At 44.6% G+C, this 22,614-nt stretch overlaps 2 protein-coding genes across 2 annotated transcripts; one reads left to right on the top strand and one right to left on the bottom strand.

Moving 5' to 3' along the window:
• Window positions 1-15,942: 15,942 nt before the first annotated feature.
• Window positions 15,943-18,067, top strand: LOC127306385 (aspartyl protease family protein At5g10770-like). Its single transcript, XM_051337009.2, has 2 exons — window positions 15,943-16,415; window positions 16,536-18,067. The coding sequence occupies exons 1-2, from the start codon at window positions 16,223-16,225 to the stop codon at window positions 17,807-17,809; spliced, it is 1,467 nt and encodes a 488-aa protein (XP_051192969.1). The 5' UTR covers window positions 15,943-16,222; the 3' UTR covers window positions 17,810-18,067.
• Window positions 18,068-21,403: 3,336 nt separating this feature from the next.
• LOC139832127 (aspartyl protease family protein At5g10770-like) lies at window positions 21,404-22,035 on the bottom strand. Its single transcript, XM_071821638.1, has one exon. The coding sequence runs from the start codon at window positions 21,960-21,962 to the stop codon at window positions 21,468-21,470; it is 495 nt and encodes a 164-aa protein (XP_071677739.1). The 5' UTR covers window positions 21,963-22,035; the 3' UTR covers window positions 21,404-21,467.
• Between the last annotated feature and the right edge of the window lie 579 nt (window positions 22,036-22,614).

Here is a 22,614-nt window from a genome sequence, read left to right on the forward strand (position 1 = left end):
ATCTGGTGTTAGCACGCAGAAGTCCTGAAGCTGCAGCACAACACATGGATAGATGTAAGTCTTTATTGACCACGATGTACCTTTTACACATGAAGATGAGGGGTGATATTGACCACATGCTAGCTGAGTTCACGGACCCTGATAAAGTCCAAACTCGGATGCGTGATCTGAGGGCACAACCACAACATACTACACCTTTCTTTAGCCTAGACAGCTATGTAGATTTGAGTGACCAGTTGTCCCATAAAGATCCACTCACACCCAACTTTGTCCCACACTATCCACATGTGTCAGCATCATATGAGTCTGGATATGGGGGAGATGATTCCAGAAACCTAAACTGCTCGGAGTCACTAATCGAGAATTCGACTGGTTGGCGTTTCGGGGAACCATTTGGAGATGAAGGAGAACCCATCACTTGTGATACCGAGGATAAAGGAGGCGCGGTTAACCAGAATGTTAACCAAAGCTTTGGACGGGAAGAGAAAGACACCAACTCCATTTCTTTAGATCTGGAGATGGGATTACCCAAAACATCCCAGTACGTGGTAGGTGAGAGTTCTGGAACCAAGAAAAAGAAGAAGAAGAAGATGAGAGGTCAAGTGAGTAGGAATCCTCCATGGATGGCAGAAGAAGGTGAGTTGTATTCCACTGGGGATACATATGAGTCTTTATCCAGCTACTTTGGCATGACAGATCTCTGTCTCGGCACTTCGTCTGATTCAGACTACATACCTACTGGAAGGACCTTCATTCTGGACGGTGTTCGGAAGACAAACCGCTGTACCGGATGGACCCCAGGGATGTACGCGGAGGCGAGTTATGATGACGAGGAGTAGAGCTCCAAGGAAGAATAAAGTAATCTAGGTGGTATTGTAATAGAACGTATTTTAAATTCCGTTGGCTTGGGCTTTGAGCCAAATAAGTGGTTTATATATACCACATGTAATATAAGTGTGTGTGTGTTATGTAATATACAAAGTATATGCATAATAAATGTTTGTTTTGTATTTGCTTCTTGATTTCATTGTGTGACTAGTTCTGGGCAATGAGTTGAGCTCAGAAAACATTTGCATGGTGTAATTATGAGTAATCGCTCTTTGTTACAGGACTAGGGGGAACATGGCGTTAGTAGAAACCGAAGAGGCTCGCAGAGAGCGGGAGGCGAGAGAAAAGGAGGAGGCAGATGTAGCAGCTAGAGCAGAGAATGCACCACCACCACCACACCCAATGATGCACCCAGACTTCCAACAGTATATGAGAGCAATGGAGGAAGACATGAGGCGATACCAGGAAAGTCAAAGCAAGAACATGCAAGACTTCTTTACCCACGTCATCAATGATAGGGGTAATGAAGGCAAGGGAGTAACCCTATCAGACTTCCAAAATGCAAGTCCACTACCTTTTACATCAGCTCCAGAACCAATGGACGCTGAAGATTGGCTCATGGATACGGAACGGAAGCTGAAGACCGTTGGTTGCAACGATGAGGAGAAGATTAGATATACTACTTATCTGTTGTCAGGACCAGCAGCGTCATGGTGGGAGAATCTTGTAGCAGTACACCCTCCAGATAAGGTGTTCACCTGGGAGGAGTTCAAGAAGAAGTTCCGGGATGCCCATGTTCCGGAGAGCGTGGTGGAGCTGAAGAAGGGGGAGTTTGACGAACTACGTCAGAACACTGCACCCATTATGCAGTATGTTCGGTATTTCAACAGGCTATCCAGGTATGCACCTGAGGATGTTGATACGGAGGAGAAGAGGAAGAAGCGGTTCATGAAAGGCATGAATCCATACATGAAGATGCAACTGAGGTTGGCACGGACTGCCGAATTCCAGGAACTGATTGACTCGGCAATCACTTTCGAGGATGATTACAGGCAAGTCCAGGAGGACAGGAGGAAGAGGGCTCGTATCGAGCCAAGGAAGTACCCAATTAGTAAACCAACACCTGATCGGAGTTTCAAACCCCGATACCGACCTACTACTGGTAGTCAATACAACCGGGGAGGTCAGAGTCAGAACCCAATCAACCAGATCATCTGCAACAATTGTGGCCTAAGGGGTCATTTGCAGAAGGATTGTCAGAAACCCAGAATCATCTGTTATGGTTGTGGGAAGGATGGACACATCAAGCCGGAGTGCCCAAACAAGTCATCTTGGAGCGGACAGAGCTCAGGAGGACGAGGTGGAAACAACAACAACAACAACCGCAACAACAATAACAACAACAACCACAACAACAACAACAACAACAACAACAACAACAACAACAACAACAACAACAACAACAAGAGGGGAAAGCCTTATGGAAAGCTGAATTGCACATCTTTGGAGCAAGCAGAAGAGTCGGATCAAACAGTCTTAGGTACGCTAAGCATTCTTACTCATCCTGGCAAAGTATTATTTGATACTGGAGCAACCACATCATTTCTTGCATTGGAGTTTGTGGAAAAATTCGGGCTTAGATGTTTTGAGTTAGAAACCCCTATAACTGTTCTATCCGCGGGGGGGGAGGGGGGGGGGGACGATCTTAGTAACCCACGTGAAAGAAGCACAAGTCTTAACCATATGTGACTGTGTGTATTTCGCGGACCTATTCATCATACCCATGAAGGATATATCTGTCATCCTAGGGATGGACTGGTTGACAGAGAATGGAGCGGTGATTAAATGTGGAGACAAAATAGTATCACTTCGCAACTCCATAGGAGGCCGAATAGTTTTCCAAGGAGACAAATACAGTGAGTTGGAGATAGGTTTGGAACTCAATAGTCTGAAGGAGGTGAGAATTGAAGATATCCCTGTAGTGAATGAGTTTCAAGATGTATTTCCTAAGGAATTACCGGGTATGCCACCCGATAGGGAGATAGAATTCACAATCGATCTGATTCCAGGCACAACACCAATAGCTCAACCACCATATAAGATGGGGCCAAAGGAATTAGTGGAACTGAAAGCTCAGATTGATGAGTTAGAACAGAAGGGATTCATTCAAGAAAGTGTGTCACCATGGGGTACACCAGTTATTTTTGTGGATAAAAGAGATGGAGGAAAGAGAATGTGTGGAGATTACAGAAATCTGAACAATGTAACTATCAAGAACAAGTATCCTTTACCTAGAATCCAAGATCTTTTTGATCAAGTTCAAGGAGCTGGAGTCTTCTCGAAGATAGATTTAAGGTCAGGATACCATCAAATCAAGATCAAGAAGGAGGATGTGCCAAAAATAGCGTTCGTATCAAGGTATGGACACCATGAATACTTGGTTGTACCATTTGGACTAACAAATGCACCAGCTATTTTCATGAATTTGATGAACAAGATATTCATGAAGTACTTGGACAAGTTTGTGATAGTGTTCATAGATGACATTCTAATCTATTCCAAGGATAAAGAAGAACATGCCAAGCATTTGAAGATAGTTCTGCAAATTTTGAGAGAACATCAGCTATATGCAAAGTTCAGCAAGTGCAAATTTTGGTTAGATAGTGTTGAGTTTCTTGGACATGTCATAACCAAAGAAGGCATAGCGGTGAATCCAAGCAAGGTTCAGTCAGTATTGGAATGGAAATCACCCAAAAATGCTAAGGAGATACGAGGATTTCTTGGTATGGCAGGCTATTATCGGAGATTCATAGAAGGATTCTCGAAGATTGCAGGACCAATGACCAAGTTACTCAAGAAAAATACTCCATTTGAGTGGACGGATGAGTGTGAAGCCAGTTTCCAAACACTCAAAGACAAGTTAACCACAGCACCAGTGTTAGCAGTTCCTGAACCTGGAAAGGATTATACGGTGTATTGTGATGCTTCCAAGAATGGACTTGTATGTGTTCTTATGCAAGACCGGAAAGTCATAGCTTATGGCTCAAGACAGTTGAAACCACATGAACACAACTACCCAGTACATGATCTAGAATTAGCGGCAGTTGTGTATGCTTTGAAGAGTTGGAGACAATTTTTATATGGATCCAAGTGTGAGTTATACACCGATCATAAAAGTTTGAAATATTTCTTCACTCAGAAGGAATTAAACATGAGACAGAAGAGATGGTTAGAGTTGATTAAGGATTATGACCTTACAATCAACTATACACCAGACAAGGCTAATGTAGTAGCAGATGCTTTAAGCAGGAAGAGTACGGAAAATGAACCTACGGAATGGGAGATTCCAAAGGAACTTCGGAAAGAGCTAGAGGATGCTCAGATTTTGTTTATTCAAGGTGATGTTAAGGGAAGTGTAGCAACCATGAGGATTATGGATGAGATGTACTCAGATCTGAAGTATGAGATTATCCGGAAACAAGCGGATGGTTTGTTCATTCGAGAAGAAATCAAAAGGATTGGAGAGGGAAGACCATCGGAATTCCATCAAGGGGAGTTTGATTCACTATACTTCCAGAAAAGGATATGTGTACCAGATAATCCAGAAGTGAAGTCAATCATATTAAAAGAAGCACATGAAACCCCTTATTCAATACATCCGGGAAGTACTAAGATGTATATGGATTTGAAAGAGATGTTCTGGTGGAACAACATGAAAAGAGAAATAGCACAATATGTCTCGGAATGCCATACATGTCAGCGAGTGAAGGCAGAACATCAAAGTCCCGCGGGATTACTCAAACCACTAGAAATACCGGAATGGAAATGGGATGAAATCGGAATGGATTTTGTTACTGGTCTACCAATGACTAGTAAGAGGAAGGATATGATATGGGTAATAGTGGATAGACTTACCAAGAGTGCTCATTTCATAGCAGTAAATACAAAGGATACTGCGGAGAAGCTTGTGGATATATATGTCAAGGAGATTGTTAGCAAGCATGGAGTACCCAAGAAAATAGTCTCAGATAGAGGTTCAATTTTCACATCATCATTTTGGAAACAACTCCAAGAAGCTTTGGGATCCAAGTTGGATTTCAGTACTGCATATCATCCACAAACCGGAGGACAAACCGAAAGAACCAATCAGATACTTGAGGAAATGCTTAGAGCTTGTGCTCTGAACTTTGGAGGCTCATGGGAGGACCATTTAACTTTTGCGGAATTCTCATATAACAATAGTTATCAGAGTAGCATCCAGATGGCACCGTACGAAGCATTGTACGAAGGAAGTGTCGATCACCAATTTGTTGGTTTGAAACCGGAGAAAACAAGGAGTTTACACCGGACTACATCAAGGAGAGACAAGGAGTCATCGAGGTGATCCGGGATAGACTCAAAATAGCTCAAAGTCGTCAAAAGAGTTATGCCGACCAAAGAAGAAGAGCTTGGGAACCGAAAGTGGGAGACATGGTATATTTAAAGGTTAGCCCAATGAAAGGACTTAAGAGGTTCGGAGTGAAAGGAAAGTTAAGTCCTCGATATATAGGACCATTTAAGATACTCAGTCAGAATCGAGGAATAGCTTTTGAGTTGGAATTACCGGCGCAACTAAGTCAAATTCACAATGTATTTCATGTATCCCAACTCAGAAAGTGTTTGAAGGCACCGGATGATCCCATCACATATGAAGAAATAGAATTGCAATCTGACCTAACTTATGTGGAAAGACCTGAAAAGATCCTAGAAGTACAATGGAAGAAGCTAAGGAACAGAGCAATCAAATACTGCAAAGTTCAATGGCAACATCATCCTGAGCGAGAAGCAACTTGGGAGACGGAAGAAGAACTCAGGAAGTCTTACCCCGAGATGTTCAGGTACCAATCTTAACTTCGGGACGAAGTTTCTGTTAAGGGGGAGAGGTTGTAATAACCCAGAACATAGGAACAACAAAAGGTAGATTTAGAAATGGGATGTGCATTTCATCGCAAAACGGGGAAATTTTCGCGCCTTATTGCAACTAAACCTAAGAAGGATCGAGGTTCTCTCTCATTTTGCACTTAGGGTTAGGCAATGTGAGTTAGGGAAATTTCGACATGATCTCTTTTGTATCTTGTTAAATTGGGGAATTGATTTCATTTGACAAGTAAGATGCATTTGGAATATCAAACATTAAGTATAAATGAATATGGAAATTTAATTCACAATTCAAAAACAAATTATGAATTCAAATGACTTTGAATTTCAAAGTGAATAATAAATACAACATTTATTCCAGAATATAAACAATACACAAATCAAAAGCTCATAAGTAAAATTTGAGCTTTATTGATAAACAACACAGATTACATTGTCTTTACATTATTCTTGATACAAGAATTGATGAACAAGAAACAGAAATGAAAAAGGAAGATTACAATATTGTCCTAAACTAAAACCTAGACTAAATGACTTGAAGAATATCTTCATGGTCATATTCATCTTCAAAACCTGCAAAAAAAAAGAACAGCAAGTACTAGCCAGAATGTTAGTGTTAGCCAAAGAATTCAGTTTGGACAGAGTAAGTATTGACAGAATTCAGTTTGGACAGTGACACTGTCCTGCACACTTGTGCTTGTCCAAAGCCCTGGACAGCACAAGATAAGAGCAAGCAGACCAAACCTGAGCACCACCAGGGGCTCAAGTTTCAGCATATGAGAACTGGTGCTGATCAAGCAACAGCAAGGCAATGCAAGAGCTGAGTCACAAAGCAAAACAGGCATGTGTGTCATGGCCAGAGTAGAAGTAGGGATCATATAAAAGGAACACAAACCCTAGAACCATGACAGTCGACCAGATAGGATAATTCACCAGGTAAGGGTGAAGCTAGAGCAACACAAGTTCATCCAGTTCTTGCTCAAGAACAGCACCAACATACACAAACCCTCAGCCAACAGAAATCATGGTGACCTAGAAGATCAACCAGGATCTGGAGGTGAAGGGCTGTGCACAAACCACAAGTCTGCAACAACAAAACATTTCATTCTAGGAGCTGGAACAAGGTATACTAAGTTCCTGGAGAGATCCAATGGATCTGATCCATAAATCATGCATAACACAGTCATAGGGATTGAGCAGATGCTCAAAGGGGTAAATCATCACTTGGTTTTCACCAAGGATCACTGCCAGTCTAGAAGCCACTAAAATAGAAATCATCCAGATACAGATCTTGTGCACAGAAGCTAGCAACCATGCACAGATGCACACACTAGCAAGATCTTATGCACAGATAGCACCAGTAGATGTATTGCAATATATGATTAGCAGCTAATAAAAACTACACAGAAAATCCTAAGGATATAACCATCAGAAAACCCTTGATTTCATCACAGGCAAGCATATTGGCATTCATATCTAGTATGATCCCCAAATATGCAAGCAAAGTTGAGTAGCCCACAAGATCCAACCAAATAGATGAGCAACCAATCAGTAGCAAGGCTACTGAGGTCACATCACACTTAGCACCATTTAAAGTTAAGCCAACCATAGAAGATCATCATCCAGAATTGGATTCAGATTCATTTGCTTGTTAAATAATCATGAACAGCAAATTCATATACAAGCAAGTCATTTAAATCATCACTGCATAAGCAGTTCATCATGAATCAATTTATTCAAGCATGAATATGTAACAAATTCATACTATTTATTGACAGTAGCACACTGTAGGGCAACACATCACCAATCACTGCATCATAGCCACTGGATCCAGTCCAGTAAGCTAGAGCAAGCAACAGCACATGTATGCAGTAGCATAGTGATGCTTGAGCATCAGCATCAACAAGGAAAATGTTTCACTTAGCCACAAAATTAATCAGCAACCAATCACTGACATTTCATTGATCAAATGGATCAATTGAATCAAGTCAAGCCACACAGATACATTAGCCAACAAGCAATGGTTGATCCAATGGATCATTAGCTTACACAGGAAGCACAGAAGCACCTCACAAGCACCACTGGCATTCACAAGTGTCACAGATGCATAGCAGTACACCTAGACAAGCAAGTATAATATGCCAGTAAGCACAAGCAAGCCCATAAGCAAGTACAGCATGGCATAGCAAGCTCATAAGCATGAACAGCATGGCCTAGCAAGATCATAGCATGATAGGAGCAGTAAGCAAGCAACACACACTGGCTAGTACCAGAGATTGGTAAATTGGCCAGGGCTTGCAGAAAATGGAAGCACAGGTAGCTTAGGCAGCAGTAGCAAGGCTCTGCATGATCGTAGGATCATCAGAGAGCTGTAGAATAAGAGGAAGAAGAAGCACAGTAGCAAGGGAGGCACACATGCTTGGAGAGGAGAAGGAGAAGGAGCAGAGCAACTTACACGCGCCTGGTGGCAGAGGCTATGGCATGGCGAGGCAGTGCTCGCGCGGCCATAGCAGCTGCAAAACCCAGGGAAGACGCCGGCGTTACACCGACGAACACCACCACCGTAGCAAAGCACCGGAGAAGACGGCACAGGTACTGCGAGCAGCACCCGCGCCAGGTCGGTCTCGGAGGCGCACACGTCGACGGCAAGGACGAGAACTCGTCGGAGATCGCCAATCGCCAGAGGCGATTCTCCACGAGATCCAGATAGGAGGCGATTCACCAGGAGAGGAAGCAATCGAGGAAACCACGCGGACAGATCGATAGATCGTCTCGCGGCGGTCCAGATCTGGTAGGTGGCTAAGGCAGGGGAGCACGGAGATGGCCGGAGCACGGCGGCGGCCATGGCGGCGACGCCATCGCCACGGGCGTCGCGAGAGTTAGGGTTAGAGACGAGCAAGTGAGAGAGACGAGTGAGTGAGCAAGGTGGGCCGCTTCGACGCCACCGACCCGTTATGGGACATGCCTTAGTGGGCTGTCCCATGGGCCTTAGTTAAGTGGGCTGGCCCAATAGGGGCCAGGGGTATTTTGGTCTTTTCACTATTTAGAATAAGGCCAGAATTTCACCAATTTTTAGTAAATAAAATACAACTCTAAAAATCCATTAAAAATTGGATTGGTGAATGAAAAATAAATCTTAACCTAAATAAAATATAAAATAGAATTTAAGAAACAAATTCAAAATTATGAATTTGATGAATTTAAAATAATAACTTGAAATTTCAAACTATTATTTCCTTGAATTTATAATTCAAGGAAAAATCTCAAATAAGTTCAAATACTTATTTTCAAACATTTCAAAAGGAAATTCTCTTATTCCAATTCATTTCTTTTGAGAAAGGTATTTTTTCCAAGAAAAATACTCTATTCCTTTTTATTCCAAAAACTATAGAGGTAACTCTATGATTTCAAATTATTTTTGGAATGAGTAAATGAATCACCAAGTAAAGTAGTTTTACTTTGAAGTATTTTACTTTATGTGAATTAAAATGGTTTACACTTTTAAATCAATTGCAAGTTACTGCCAAAGGCATAAATCTTAAACTCAACCCTAAATTGCTATAACTCAGCGGGGTAAAGGGATTCAACATAAAATAATACATCCATGATTGCATTATTTGGATTTTATAACATTGTCCTTACCGGACAATGATGCTTCTTACAGAACCCAAGGTCCAGGTTCCATCAACTGCATTGAACTGCACTATCTCGCAGTCCACAGGCAAGTTCACCCTTGCTCATGTCAACTTGATTATTTTATACTACTTTAATGCAAAGCTATATACTTATCATTCCTGCATCGCAAATAAAATGTTTCTTTCCAACTATGAATATGACTATGTGGCCGGCAATGGAACCATGGTATGTGTTGATATGGTGGAGGTTCCATTGCATAGGTTATATCACCCTAGGATTAATTACCAATGCCGTCCAGTGATTCTAGCGCCGTACAAACCGCGTTGACCATGAGATCTATAATGGCTCTGGGGAAGCCAGCCGTATCTTTTCCCTTCTGCACGCCAACGGATTGGTAGAGCCGGCGGGGTGTTGGAGGCACTGCCGTAGGTTGGGATAGCCTTTTAAATCCCCATCCATTAGTGATGATGGCTCTACGATCTATGAAGGATTGTCCAAAGTACACCGTGAGTAAAGCCGTATTATCGGGAGAAGTCTACTGGGGGTGTGCGGGTGGACAAAAGGGTGGGTTTGCAGTCGCGGAGAAGGCGGTGTGGGCTTGGATTTTCATACCTGGCCTCACACCCAAGGAAGTGTGAACGGGGGCAAGTCCCTGCGGATGGAAAAAGGGTGGAATCTCTTATGGGAAAAGTAACGCACCTCTGCTGAGTGTATCAAATTGTGGTTGTCACTCCCTGTTCCGGGAAGGGAACTGCGAACACGGCAGGAAAGGAACTCGACGAAGTTCTGGTCAACCTGTGAAGACTGACGGGCATAGTTTTCATAATAAAAGCAACCTTTTGAAGAAAATGATTTCATAACATGCATTGACCTGCGATTTCCTGATCAATGGTCGTAGCTAGTGCATCAAACATTTTTTTTTACTCTTTTAGAACTTGCTGAGTACCTCTGTACTCACTTTCTTTCGACACCCTTGCTAGACTGTGATCCGGAAGTGGAGGCCATCAACGATGGAGCACCAGAAGGAAGTTACGAGCTGGTCTACGAGGAACCTGATCTTACCGGCGGGGTGGAAGGAGTAGACTATGGGATAGTCTACGGACCAGATGACACCGAGGTGGAGGAGTAGTGATATACCCTAGCATCATAGAGCCGAGCAACGTAGAACTTACCTAAATAAGTTGTTGAGCTCTCTTTATATTTGGTTATGAGTTGTAATCGTACTTAAGTAGTATCTTAGGGTGTTCTCATAGGACCTATGAGAATACCAACTTGTTAAGACAATGTTTGTAATAATATATGGAGTGTTATGACCTGCAATGTTTCTGTTGTACCACTCTGAGGGATATGGAAATTTGTGAAGAAGTCCCTTCACAAAGATCATATCAACGACTTGTATACTACAACATGCAGTGGTATGCTGGGTCACCGCATATTTCACCCGAAGACTCACAGAGCCAGAATACGAGACGGAGGGGGCCACGAGGGACCCACACCAGCCCTAGGCGCGGGCAAGGCCAGGCCAGGCCGCACCTAGGGGTGGTCCGGTCGCCTCAGCCACCCCCTCGACCTCTCCTTCGCACTATAAGAAGCCCCTGACATGAAAACTGAGGGGGGGTCAACGTTTTTCCAGGAAGAGTTCCGCTGCCACCAGAAACCCCAATCCGGGACCAGAAACTCCGTTCTGGCACCCTACTTGTACGAGGATTTGGAGGAGATCATCGCCATCGCCATCACCGATGCCTCTCCATCAACCATCCATGATTCCCCCATCCATGTGTGAGTAATTTCCCGCTGTAGGCTATAGGGGATGGTAGGGATTGGATGAGATTGGTCATATAATAGCTATAAGATTGTTATGGGCATAGTGCCTAGTATCCGTTGTTAGTATTTTTGACATTGTTGCAAGTTGGTATGCTTAATGCTTGACACTTTGGGCCCGAGTGCCATGATCTCAGATCTGAACATGTTATTGAATCATGATGATAATTGTTGTTTTAGATCATACCTGCAAGTTGTATACACATATTGTTGTCCGGAACCCGATGCTCCAAAGTGACGTTTAATTAGGATAACCGGAGGGGATGGTTATGATGTGAGGATCACGTGTGTTCTCGGAGTGTTAATGCTTTGCTCTGGTACTCTATTAAAAGGAGTACCTTAATTACCAGTAGTTTCTCTAGAGGCCCCGCTGCAACGGGCTGGTTGGACAAAAGATGTCATGCAAGTTTTTCATTACGAGCACGTACGACTAAATAGGAACACACGCCTATGGTTATATTATGCTAGGATGCTTATATCATTATTACTTGCAATGCATATGTCTTGCTATTATATGGACTCTCTTATTCATGCAACGCCGGTTCATCCATCTCCGTGCCTACAATATTTTAATCATGTTGTCTACTACAATCATCGCTACTCCTGTTTTTATTTCATTACTTCTGTTACTTCACTACTGCTACTGCTATAAAACTGTTACCACTGATAAACTGTTGCGAGCAAATCTATTTCCAGGTGCATCTCAATTGACAACTTAGTCGTTAAAACTTATAAATATTCTTTGGCTCCCCTTGTGTCGAATCGATAAATTTGGGTTTTACTTCCCTCGAAGACTATTGCGATCCCCTATACTTGGGGTCATCAGGCACAACCCAAGGGTTTTGTCATGAAAGGAAAGAACATATGGGGTCCAGTCTAAAGAAGTCCATTTATGGATTGAAACAAGCCTCCGGGCAATGGTACTTGAAGTTCCATGAGACAATTAAAAGTTTTGGGTTTAATGAGAATAGAGATGACAATTGCGTATATGCAAAGTTTATGAACGGAAAATTCATTTTCCTTATCCTATATGTGGATGACATTCTACTCGCTAGTAGTGATGTTAGTCTACTATTGGAGACAAAGAAGTTCTTGTCCTCGAATTTCGATATGAAAGATCTTGGTGAAGCTTCAATCGTTCTAGGAATTGAAATTCGCCGAGACAGAGAAAGATGGGTTTTAGGATTATCGCAAAATGCATACTTAGAGAAAGTTCTAAAGAAGTTTGGTTTTTGGCAAGTAATTCCACGTCTGCTCCTATAGTTAAGGGCGATAGATTTGGGAATTTTCAATGTCCCAGGAACCAATATGAGATCGATCAGATGAAAGAGGTTTCATATGCTTCAGCTGTCGGAAGCTTAATGTATGCTCAAGTATGTACACGCCCTGACTTAGCTTTTGTTACCGGGGTACTTGGCAGATTCCACATTAATCCAGGAATCTGAGGCCTCATGCTAACATATAGAAGAACTGATTCCCTTCAGATAGAAGGGGTATTCAAATGCAGACTATGCGGGGGATGTAGATGCAAGAAAATCCACATTAGGTTATGTATTCACTCTCACATGTGGAGCTATATCGTGGAAAAGCTTCAAGCAAACTATCACGGCGCCGTACAGGATGGTTGTTGAGTATGTAGCATGTTATGAGGCCACGGGGTAGGAAAAATGGTTAAATAAATTTATACCCGGGTTGAGAGTGGTAGACAACATTCAAAGACCACTTAGAATGTACTACGATAATGTGCCAGCAGTATTTTATGCTCACAATAATAAGTCAACCGATGCTGCCAAACACACGGACATCAAGTATTATGTTGTGAAAGAAAGAATTCAGGATCATACCATAAGTTTAGAGTATATAAGCACAAAGAAAATGATCGCGGATCCGCTTACAAAAGGCTTACCTCCCAATGTGTTCAGTGAACACGTAGCCGACATGGGTTTACGGAAAAGCCTATGATACCTGGTTATCAAGGGCCTAAAGGAAGAATCTATTTTAAAATGGAAATGTGTGTAGTAGATGTTGAATATGATGGTGCGTAACTGGCCATTATGAAGAGACATGCTCTATATGCTAATATGTGATAAAATGTGTACCAAAGAAAAGTTTTCAAGTTTAAGATTTAAGTAAGATGAGATCAAGGGGAAGAATATTAGTTTGATCTCCTCATTCTTGACCCAACGGTCGAGCATGACCCTATCTCGTGCCCTGATCGGGGGCGCCCAATCACGTATGGTTGGTGGGCCCCTATCATCAGCGCCACATATAAAAAAGGTAGGGGCCGGGACATGGACACCAAGGTTCGTCCGCAGCCATCCTCCCCACCGACACACCAATTAACCTTAGACCCTCCGATCTGGTGAGACCCTGTAGCGGCGGGAAGCACCACCGACATCGCCGCCACTCCTCCGTCACCGCCATGGAGAGCTCCTCATCAACGAAGCCCGGCGGTAAGCAACCCTATTGTTTCCCCTCTAGTTTTAGTCCCGGTTAGACATGTACTCAATAGATCAGCAGCTAGAGGTCTTAGAAGTCTAACATTCTGAAAGGCTCGCGCGTGTGGCGGAATGGAATCGTCGCCTCAGATTTAATGATGGTATATTAATATGGTAATATCTTAACCGTATTCCCATACTTATCATGCTATCTTAATTTAGTACCTTGATACAAAACTGTTACTATACGTTCCCACACTTAGGCTACAAAATAAGCCACATCGACACATGAAAATGTGGTAAACAGAAGATACATTTTTGGTTTAGAGTCGCAAGGTGGAGCAAGTACTTAAATAAAACAAGTATCATTAGTTTGTGTGAGATGTGAATAAAAGTGGAGTTTGTATGCGACAAAAAAAACTCAACTAGCCATTTGTATATGTACTAACTTTGATACATTTATGGGCATCGATCTTATTTTTTATGGGTTTATAGTTGGCTATACTCATTCATATATTGGACATTGGTCTTTATTCAACATATAAAATGCAACATTTACATGATAAACCACTATAAAAGGACATGGAATACGGTCAAAATTTAAATTAACAATTACTTTTAAATTGTTTTGAGATATTTTAAAATATGTACATAAAAATATTCAAAAATTTAAATCCCAGTATCATGCTACTAAGATACAATTCTACGATTCGATATTGCTCACAATAGAAAGAGGCTACACGGTATCCTCATACTGAAAACCTTGTGTACGCCTTTGCTAGCACGAGGCACATTTAACTCGTTTTAGCACGACTTCTATCCAACACACCTGGCTGGGTGCCGAGTGGGCACATGTTGCGGCACTCTCGTTGGTTGGTGAATTTTAAAATTAACCACACTTTTCTTTAAAATCTACTCGTTATTATTTGTTACACCCATGTTACTGATTGGGCTCTCCACCTTAGTCAATCACCAACTGAACCGCTTAGTTAGGCCAAAGGGCAAACCACCATCTATGCGCCACCTATTTAGCATATCTCCAACAAAGTCGTTTGGACATAAAACTTGTAGAGTGCATTATAATTATTTATTAGTCTGTGACTACTATTAGCGAAGAGTTATTTAGTATACAAAGTACACAATATAAACACATTGTCAACTTAAATTAAATCTATTATAACTGAACTAACACATGTGACCATGAAAAAACAATTACGAATCTTACCAACAATTCTATTTATACTCTAGAGTTTCAGTTTATGCTATGGAGATTTCTATAAATATCTTTACCCGCTCACAAAATAACTTTTTAGATATTTCCAGATAGGATGATATAATATGATTGATATATGTCTACCATAAATATGTATAATAACACATAGTTCATGCAAATGTAAATAATTTGTGAAGGGAATAGTGGTACAAAATTGGACAAAATATGCACAATGCGAATGTATTTTTCATACAATTATATAACAAGCATCACTATAACTAATATGTGAAAACTTCGGTACATTGTTAATAATGTCAAATAACAAACAACAATTTATAGTCGCTAAGACTGTAGCTTGCTAAAAATATAAGTTTGAAGTACAATAGTTCAGCATAAACTTATACTATTTATTTCAATTTTCTCTAGGGTTAAAATTAGGATTATGCCGGTTCCGACAAAAAGGGAAATGTGTCAGTGTAGTAGTGTCATGGCGGTTGTTAAGTGCAACGTATTCTGCAGTGTTTGGAGACTCGATAATCAAAACAAACAATCAACATAGATCTTTTCTGTTGTGTCCAACAACGTTTTCAGATGGCTCGATTATTAGCACTAGTATCCTAATGCGATAGTCTGATCAAGATGATGTTGTTAGATCATGGTTTAGGAAACTATGTTAATTCATAAGGCTCATTTTGATTTTGTTAGACATGATTAGCGCTAATGTTGGCTATGAGTTGCTCTCTAAACATGCACGGTTAATGTTAATCTTGATTGTATGTTAGCCATATGCAATGAATTAGAAGTCCACATCTCTAGTTTTACATAAACCGTAACCCTAGGAAAATTCCCAATTATTGAATGAATCCTAACTTCCACACTATTCTGCAATTGGCACACGAGTACATCGTGTTTTTTCTTTTGTTTGTTTACTCTCAAGTGTGCAAATAGCAGCCATGGGTCGCTCACAAGCTGACTGCGTCGAAACTGGCGAACCATGGTCTCATGGACGTCACGCCGATGCCAGCCACCGCATTCTCCAGTTATCGATCCCAAATCGTACTTGTGCATACGTACCAGACGCGCGTGCAGGAGGCAACCACCGTCCCATTCGTAGTTGGGATTGGGATTGGGATCGTACCGAAACAAGACCCGCCTACGTCGCGTTCAGAGCTCTGTTTCGGTGCGGAGTGGAGAAGACCAGGCACCAAGCACCATCACACACAAAGCAGCAACTCCTCCTACCCCCGCTACAGGACGCAAGAATTCCAAATTCCACGCCCGACATGATGGGTGGAATGAATCGGGCGGGTGGCCAATCAGTCCGCCTTATTTAGGCGCCGCGTTTTGTCCCCGTCGATCGCGTCGCGCCATGGCCGCCTTCGTCGTCTCCCCTAGTCAGCTGCACCGCGTCCTCCTCCTGTCATGGCTCCTCTTCGCCGCCGGCGTCCTCTGTTTCTTGCCCCGCCATGTTGCCGCGGCGAGGGTGGGGGCGGGGAGCTACGTCACCGTCTCCGCCGCCAGCCTCGCGGCGTCGGGCACTACCTGCGACGATCCCGCACCAGGTAGCGATCGGCTTGCTTTTCTGTGTCCACTTGTTTTAACGACAGAGTTAGCTAGCTAGTGGCTAGTAGCTTTTGAGGAGAGTGGTTGAGTTTCTTGCCTCGAATTCTTTGCGGTTTCAGCGATCGCGCCGCGGCAGCTGATCAACGGCACGTCGGCGGTGCTGCGGCTGGCGCACAGGCACGGGCCCTGCGCGGCGCCGTCGCGGTCGTCGGTGCAGCCGGGGCCGCCGTTCGCCGAGGTGCTACGCGCGGACCAGCGCCGCGCGGAGTACATCCAGCGGAGGGTGTCCGGCGCGCGGGGATCCAACGGTAACCTGAAGCTGACCGCCAGTTCCAGGCCCGCGACGGTGCCGGCCACCATGGGGTACTCCATCGGCACGCTGCAGTACGTGGTGACGGTGATCCTGGGCACGCCGGGCGTGCCGCAGACGGTGGAGCTGGACACGGGCAGCGACGTGTCGTGGGTGCAGTGCAAGCCCTGCGCCCCGCCCGCGTGCTACAGCCAGAAGGACCCGCTCTTCGACCCGGCCGGCTCGTCCACCTACTCCGCCGTGCCCTGCGCCGCGGACGCGTGCCTGGAGCTGGAGATCTTCGGGGAGGGCTGCTCCTCGTCGCAGTGCAGGTACGTGGTCAGCTACGGCGACGGCTCCAACACCACCGGCGTGTACGGCTCCGACACGCTGACGCTGTCCCCGGGGAACACGCTTTCGCCGTTCCTCTTCGGATGCGGCTACGCGCAGACGGGGCTGTTCGCCGGCATCGACGGGCTGCTAGGGCTCGGCCGGCAGTCCATGTCCCTCAAGTCGCAGGCGGCGGGCGCGTACGGCGGGGTCTTCTCCTACTGCCTCCCACCCAAGGAGACCTCCACGGGGTACCTGACGCTGGGCGCGCCGAGCACCGCGTCGGGGTTCGCGACCACGGCGCTCCTCACGGCGTGGAACGCGCCGACGTTCTACATGGTGATGCTCACGGGTATCAGCGTCGGCGGGCAGGCGGTGGGGGGCGTGCCGACGTCGGTGTTCGCGGGTGGCACGGTGGTGGACACGGGCACGGTGGTCACGCGGCTGCCGCCCACGGCGTACGCGGCGCTCAGGTCCACGTTCCGCGCCGCCATGGCGCGCTACGGGTACCCGTCCGCGCCGCCCATCGGGATCCTCGACACGTGCTACAACTTCAGCCGGTACGACGCCGTGACGCTGCCGACGGTGGCGCTCGTGTTCGGCGGCGGCGCCACGCTGGCCCTGGAGGCGCCAGGGATCCTGTCGAGCGGCTGCCTCGCGTTCGCGCCGAACGCCGGCGACGGCGACGCGGCCATCCTCGGGAACGTGCAGCAGCGGTCCGTCGCCGTGCGCTTCGACGGCAGCTCCGTCGGGTTCATGCCCGGCGCCTGCTAGCTGATCCATCCACTCATCGATTATTTGACCTTATTTGATGACACTAGGAGTATGTAGGTGTATAAACGAACATACGGTACATGGTACACCGTGTAGTGTACGTATACGAGAAGGTAGACGCATACGGGCAATCACGATGATTAGCTAGGTTCTTAATTTGGTTGGTGGATGTAGATCATGGAATACAGTTTCAGCGGGGAATAATTAATCGAGCTAACCAGAGAGTGGCGTGTTGACGCTCGACACCATTCGTCTGAATTTTGGTGTGTCGCGGTCAATGACTGGACGAGCAACTGATGATCGATAACCAGTGTAGAGTTAGGAGGGCGGCACCATACTCTTCGTTTGCTAGCGGCTGCTCTGGACGTAATCTGACCCGAGCGGTGCGCCAAAGTCATCGTGGACAAAGTGTGGGACCTGGAGAAAAAGATGGACGACTCTTTTGCTCCGCAACACGGGCTCATTTCACTCGTCAGTGGACAATGGTTGTTATCCCGACACCATCGTCACAAAGACAAGAACCCCGTTCTTTGCATTCCCTTTGGATAACATATGAGTGCGACAACTTTTCAAATATGAAAAGGTACGGTAGTCCAGCGGCGGAGCTTGAACGAAATGTTAGGAGGGGCGAAGATGCAAAATGGCATGCATATTTTTGGCTTGCCAAATCGTAATACATAAATAGCTGTACTTTTAACATCAATATATACTAGTAGCTTATTTTTCGAATTATCAATATGTATAAGCTACTTCAAAACAAACAAAAAAAGGAACTATACCAAAGTATTGCGTAACCATAGAGTTTGACTGTCCGTCATCAATCCTACTAGATTCTTTTCGCTGCTGCATTTTTCATGAAAGTATCTTCTTAGTTAATTAGTTGTACCTCTTCATGATTTAGAACCTAATTAGAACTTGCCCCAACTATAGGATGTAAGAATCAGAACTAAAAGAAAAATCAAAAGAGGTGCTGCAATAGATAAGGATAAATTTACATGTTGGCACAAAGGAGGTGGGGAAAAGCTTGCTGCACCTGCGAACAGTTTGGAACTTGAAGCAAGGCGAGAGGATGCCGTGTTCCTCCCTGCGGGCGGCTTTGGCGCGCCTGCACGCGACAGTAAATAGACGAGCCGCAACCATCGATCAATCTATGGCTTTCCGCTGCCGCCAACCGTGCCACCGGCCAACCCGCATAGCCACACGCACAACCAGGCCTGCATCCAAGTGTAGGAATCAAGAGAGAAAACCTACTCGTCCCACACGAATCTCCCAAGTGGAAGAAGGGACGTACGAGTAATGTATCAAAGGGGTAGGCTGAAATTTTCTTTTTTGCTAGGGGGGCGACCGGCGGTCGCCCCCTTGAAGCTCCGCCAGTGCGGTAGTCTATCAGTTTTATAATTTTTGTCCTAACGTTTAATTAAATTACTGAAAAGATGACAAGAATTGTGAAACGTAGAGAGTAGTATTTTTGTTGGTGGATCGTACCCCATGGATGATGTGGGAGACTAGGTAAATCTTCAAGGGCTTCTTTTTCGAACGTTTTGTAACGATTGTTTGTAACGAACGAAGTGTCATAGTAAAAAACAAACGCGAAATGAAAAGTATACCTTGACATGTATATAATTTGTGTATTTGTGTGCTTCTTTCTCATCCCGCCAAACACATGCTTCTATTGAACAACTAGTCTACTGAAAGGAAAATGTCACGAAACATGGTACCATATCCCAGAATGCACTCAAAACCACAATAAATTCCCCTCCACTGCACCATACCCACGCAATTATCATCCCAAAATACACCGAAAACAACGGTAAACTCTCATCTATTGTACCAGATTCTCTCTCTATCACACACACACACCTCACACCTATGCATCAGAGCTAATTCGGGGAAGAACTCCACATACTAACAATTAGTTGACAGGTTTTATTTAGGTCGTCTTTCTCGTGCATGATATGTTAATGGGTTGGTTTTGTAGTCCCTTAGCAAAGCCAGATTGTTTTTTTATCTGCAAAGCCAGATTGTTATGTCAACACTGAAGTAGCTACTTAATACAGACTTATATAACCAACTAACTGAATAATGTAATGGATCAAATTAACATAAAATATATGAATTGAAAGTTTACATGTTCGATGGCTCGCGTGGGCGTAAATCTATAGTCAGACTAATATAAAAGTTATAGTTTAGTTTAGTATGGATGATATATTCAACACTTAGTATATTCTTGGGTAATATCTCTTATGTGGTAGTTGTATTCTTGGCCTCTCCTATGGTCAAATAGTGACCCGACCCTGGTTTGAAGTACTAATTAGCATCATGGACCTAGTGCCACGAGTTTTTTTTAAAAAAGGTTATACGGTATGTACACTTTGCACCGAAAGCACTGTTCTTCTATTGTACTCCCTCCGTTTAATTAAAGCATCCGGGTGGCTTTTCAAGTCCGCCATCAAATCTCAGGGCTCAACACTGAACAAGCGGTCGAAACTACCAAGCTGGAGTATAGTAGGGGCATCGAAAATTTCTGGTGAAGCGGTAAAATGCATTGAGATCGGAAAGAACACGAATAACAAAAGTACTATGCTGGGCCAACAAGACACCGAGAGATGAAGGCTAGGAGGCAAATGGCATAAGAGTAATGAACAAATAATGTGAAGCGAAATATATATGAGAATCATGGCTGAATTGATCTTGGCCTTAATCACAAAATATATATGAAGCAAAATTGCGAAAACCTGCATTCAAGAAAGCATCTTATTACAAGCCACACCGGTGTATGAAGTCTTAAACATAGCCAAAAATTGCAAATGGAGGCCGAGCTACGTACCAAATACTTACAACGACTTAACTAACGAAGCATATCATCATGCAACTGTCACAAAATAACACATTCAAACCGGTAGTAGTTGACAAATATAACCCATGTAGTTTTGCGAAATCTATATGGTCAGTTATCCAACTAGCGTCTACCCTGTATCCCCCGACTAGTGTGGCAAATGTCTTTGGCAATTGGCTTCATGGTGTTGATGCAAGGTTTAAGTTGCTTCTTAGGGTGGGGGCGCTTGCAGTTATCTGGGCGCTATGGCTATGTAGAAATGACAAGATTTTTAACGATAAAAACTGTTCTTTGTTGCAGGTCATCTACAGATGTACAGGTATTCTCCGTTCATGGTTACCTCTTCAGCGGGCGGAGAACCAAGACCTATTTACGGAGGTCTGTACACGGTTGGAGGCTACGGCGAGGGATACTTTTTCCCGACATGGGTGGCAGCATAGTCTACGGATTGAAGCTCCACACTTGCCTTAGGCGTTATATAGTTTATCGTCTCGATATGTATTTCGCCTTTTTTCTTTTAATGCTCGTTCTGGACTGTTGAAACAGCTGTGTGCATCCTGGTTATGCAGAGGCTGGATGTAATTGCTTATCAAAGTAATAAAACATCCTTTATCGAAAAAAAATTTAAAGCTTGTCGGGTGCACTCTAACACGACTCAGTCTCTTTGGATTGGAAGGAACTTTGGTTTAACCCTAAAAGCCCGGTCAATCCAAAAGGACTGAAACTCAATTATTTCGTATATAGAAGCGAGCTCTTCGCGACCATTACCACGCAAGTCGCAATCACATACAAGTATATGGTGCAGTTACCGAAGATGCGTGATCAGCAGGCGCCTGGCCGGAACCCAACGACGCTCTGGCCGACGTCGAGCAGCACCTCGATCGTCCTTTGCTGCACGTTGCCGATGATGCTAGGGACACCGTCTGGGGTGGTGGCGGCAGCGAAGGCAAGGCAGTCGGCGATAAGAATCCCATTACCATCGAGGTCGACGGCCACGCCGCCGTCGAACACCAGCGTAATGATCGGTATCGTGATGCTGGTCAGCCCTGTGAAGTCGAAGCACGTGTCCAGTATGTTCCTGGGCGGCGCCGCCGTGTACTGGGTCATGCCGGCCTTGAACGCTGTCGAGTGCGCCGCGTACGCCGCCGCCGGCAGCCGCGAGATGATGGTTCCGGCGCTCATCACCGACCGGTCGGAGAAGACGGAGGGTGGTATGTTGAGGAGGTTCCCGTCCACGGCTATGTCCTGTAGGAGCACGCCGTAGAACGTCGGCGCGGTTCCCCATCTGAACATCGGCGTCGACAAGAAGCCCTCCATGCTGCTCGGCGCGCCGAGCGTGAGGAACCCGGATGAGGTATTGGTGGGCGGGAAGCAGTACGAGAAGGCCTGGCCGTACTATCATGCCCTCGTTCTCCCTGCAGCCGAACTGGAAGCTGGTGACGGTTTCGGAGCTGGTCAGCGTCAGCGTGTCGCACTGCGTCAGGTACCCATATTGCTGGCACAAAAAAGTGATGCCGCGGTATATATATCAAGGCACAGGAACTGGTGCCAGTAATAGCTATTTCAGGCAGATCAGTTTGTGCCTGTTCAGAGTTTTGCCGGCACGTTTCATCTGTGCCGTGAAAGGTTTTTGCCGGCACATTTTGTAGATGCCGCGGAATCTTTTCCTGGCACAAGCTGGAAACGTCGCGGAAACCATTTCTGGCACGCGACAGAGATGCCGTTAATAGTTTTTGCCGGCATTTCATAGCTATTACTGGACTGCCAGCAGACATCAAGCAATTCATCAGTATCATTCCGTCATAACTTACAAGCAAGCATTTAGTCAACATTTTGAAACATCCAGTCATAAAACACATTCAGTCATAACTTACAGGCAAGCATTCAGTCATAACTTACAAGCAAGCATCCAGTCATAACTTACAAGCATCCAGCATCAGCAAGCAACACATTGTATAACTTACAAGCA

This window comes from Lolium perenne, chromosome 6 (genome assembly GCF_019359855.2).
Source record: "Lolium perenne isolate Kyuss_39 chromosome 6, Kyuss_2.0, whole genome shotgun sequence".
Lineage (NCBI taxonomy): Eukaryota > Viridiplantae > Streptophyta > Magnoliopsida > Poales > Poaceae > Lolium > Lolium perenne.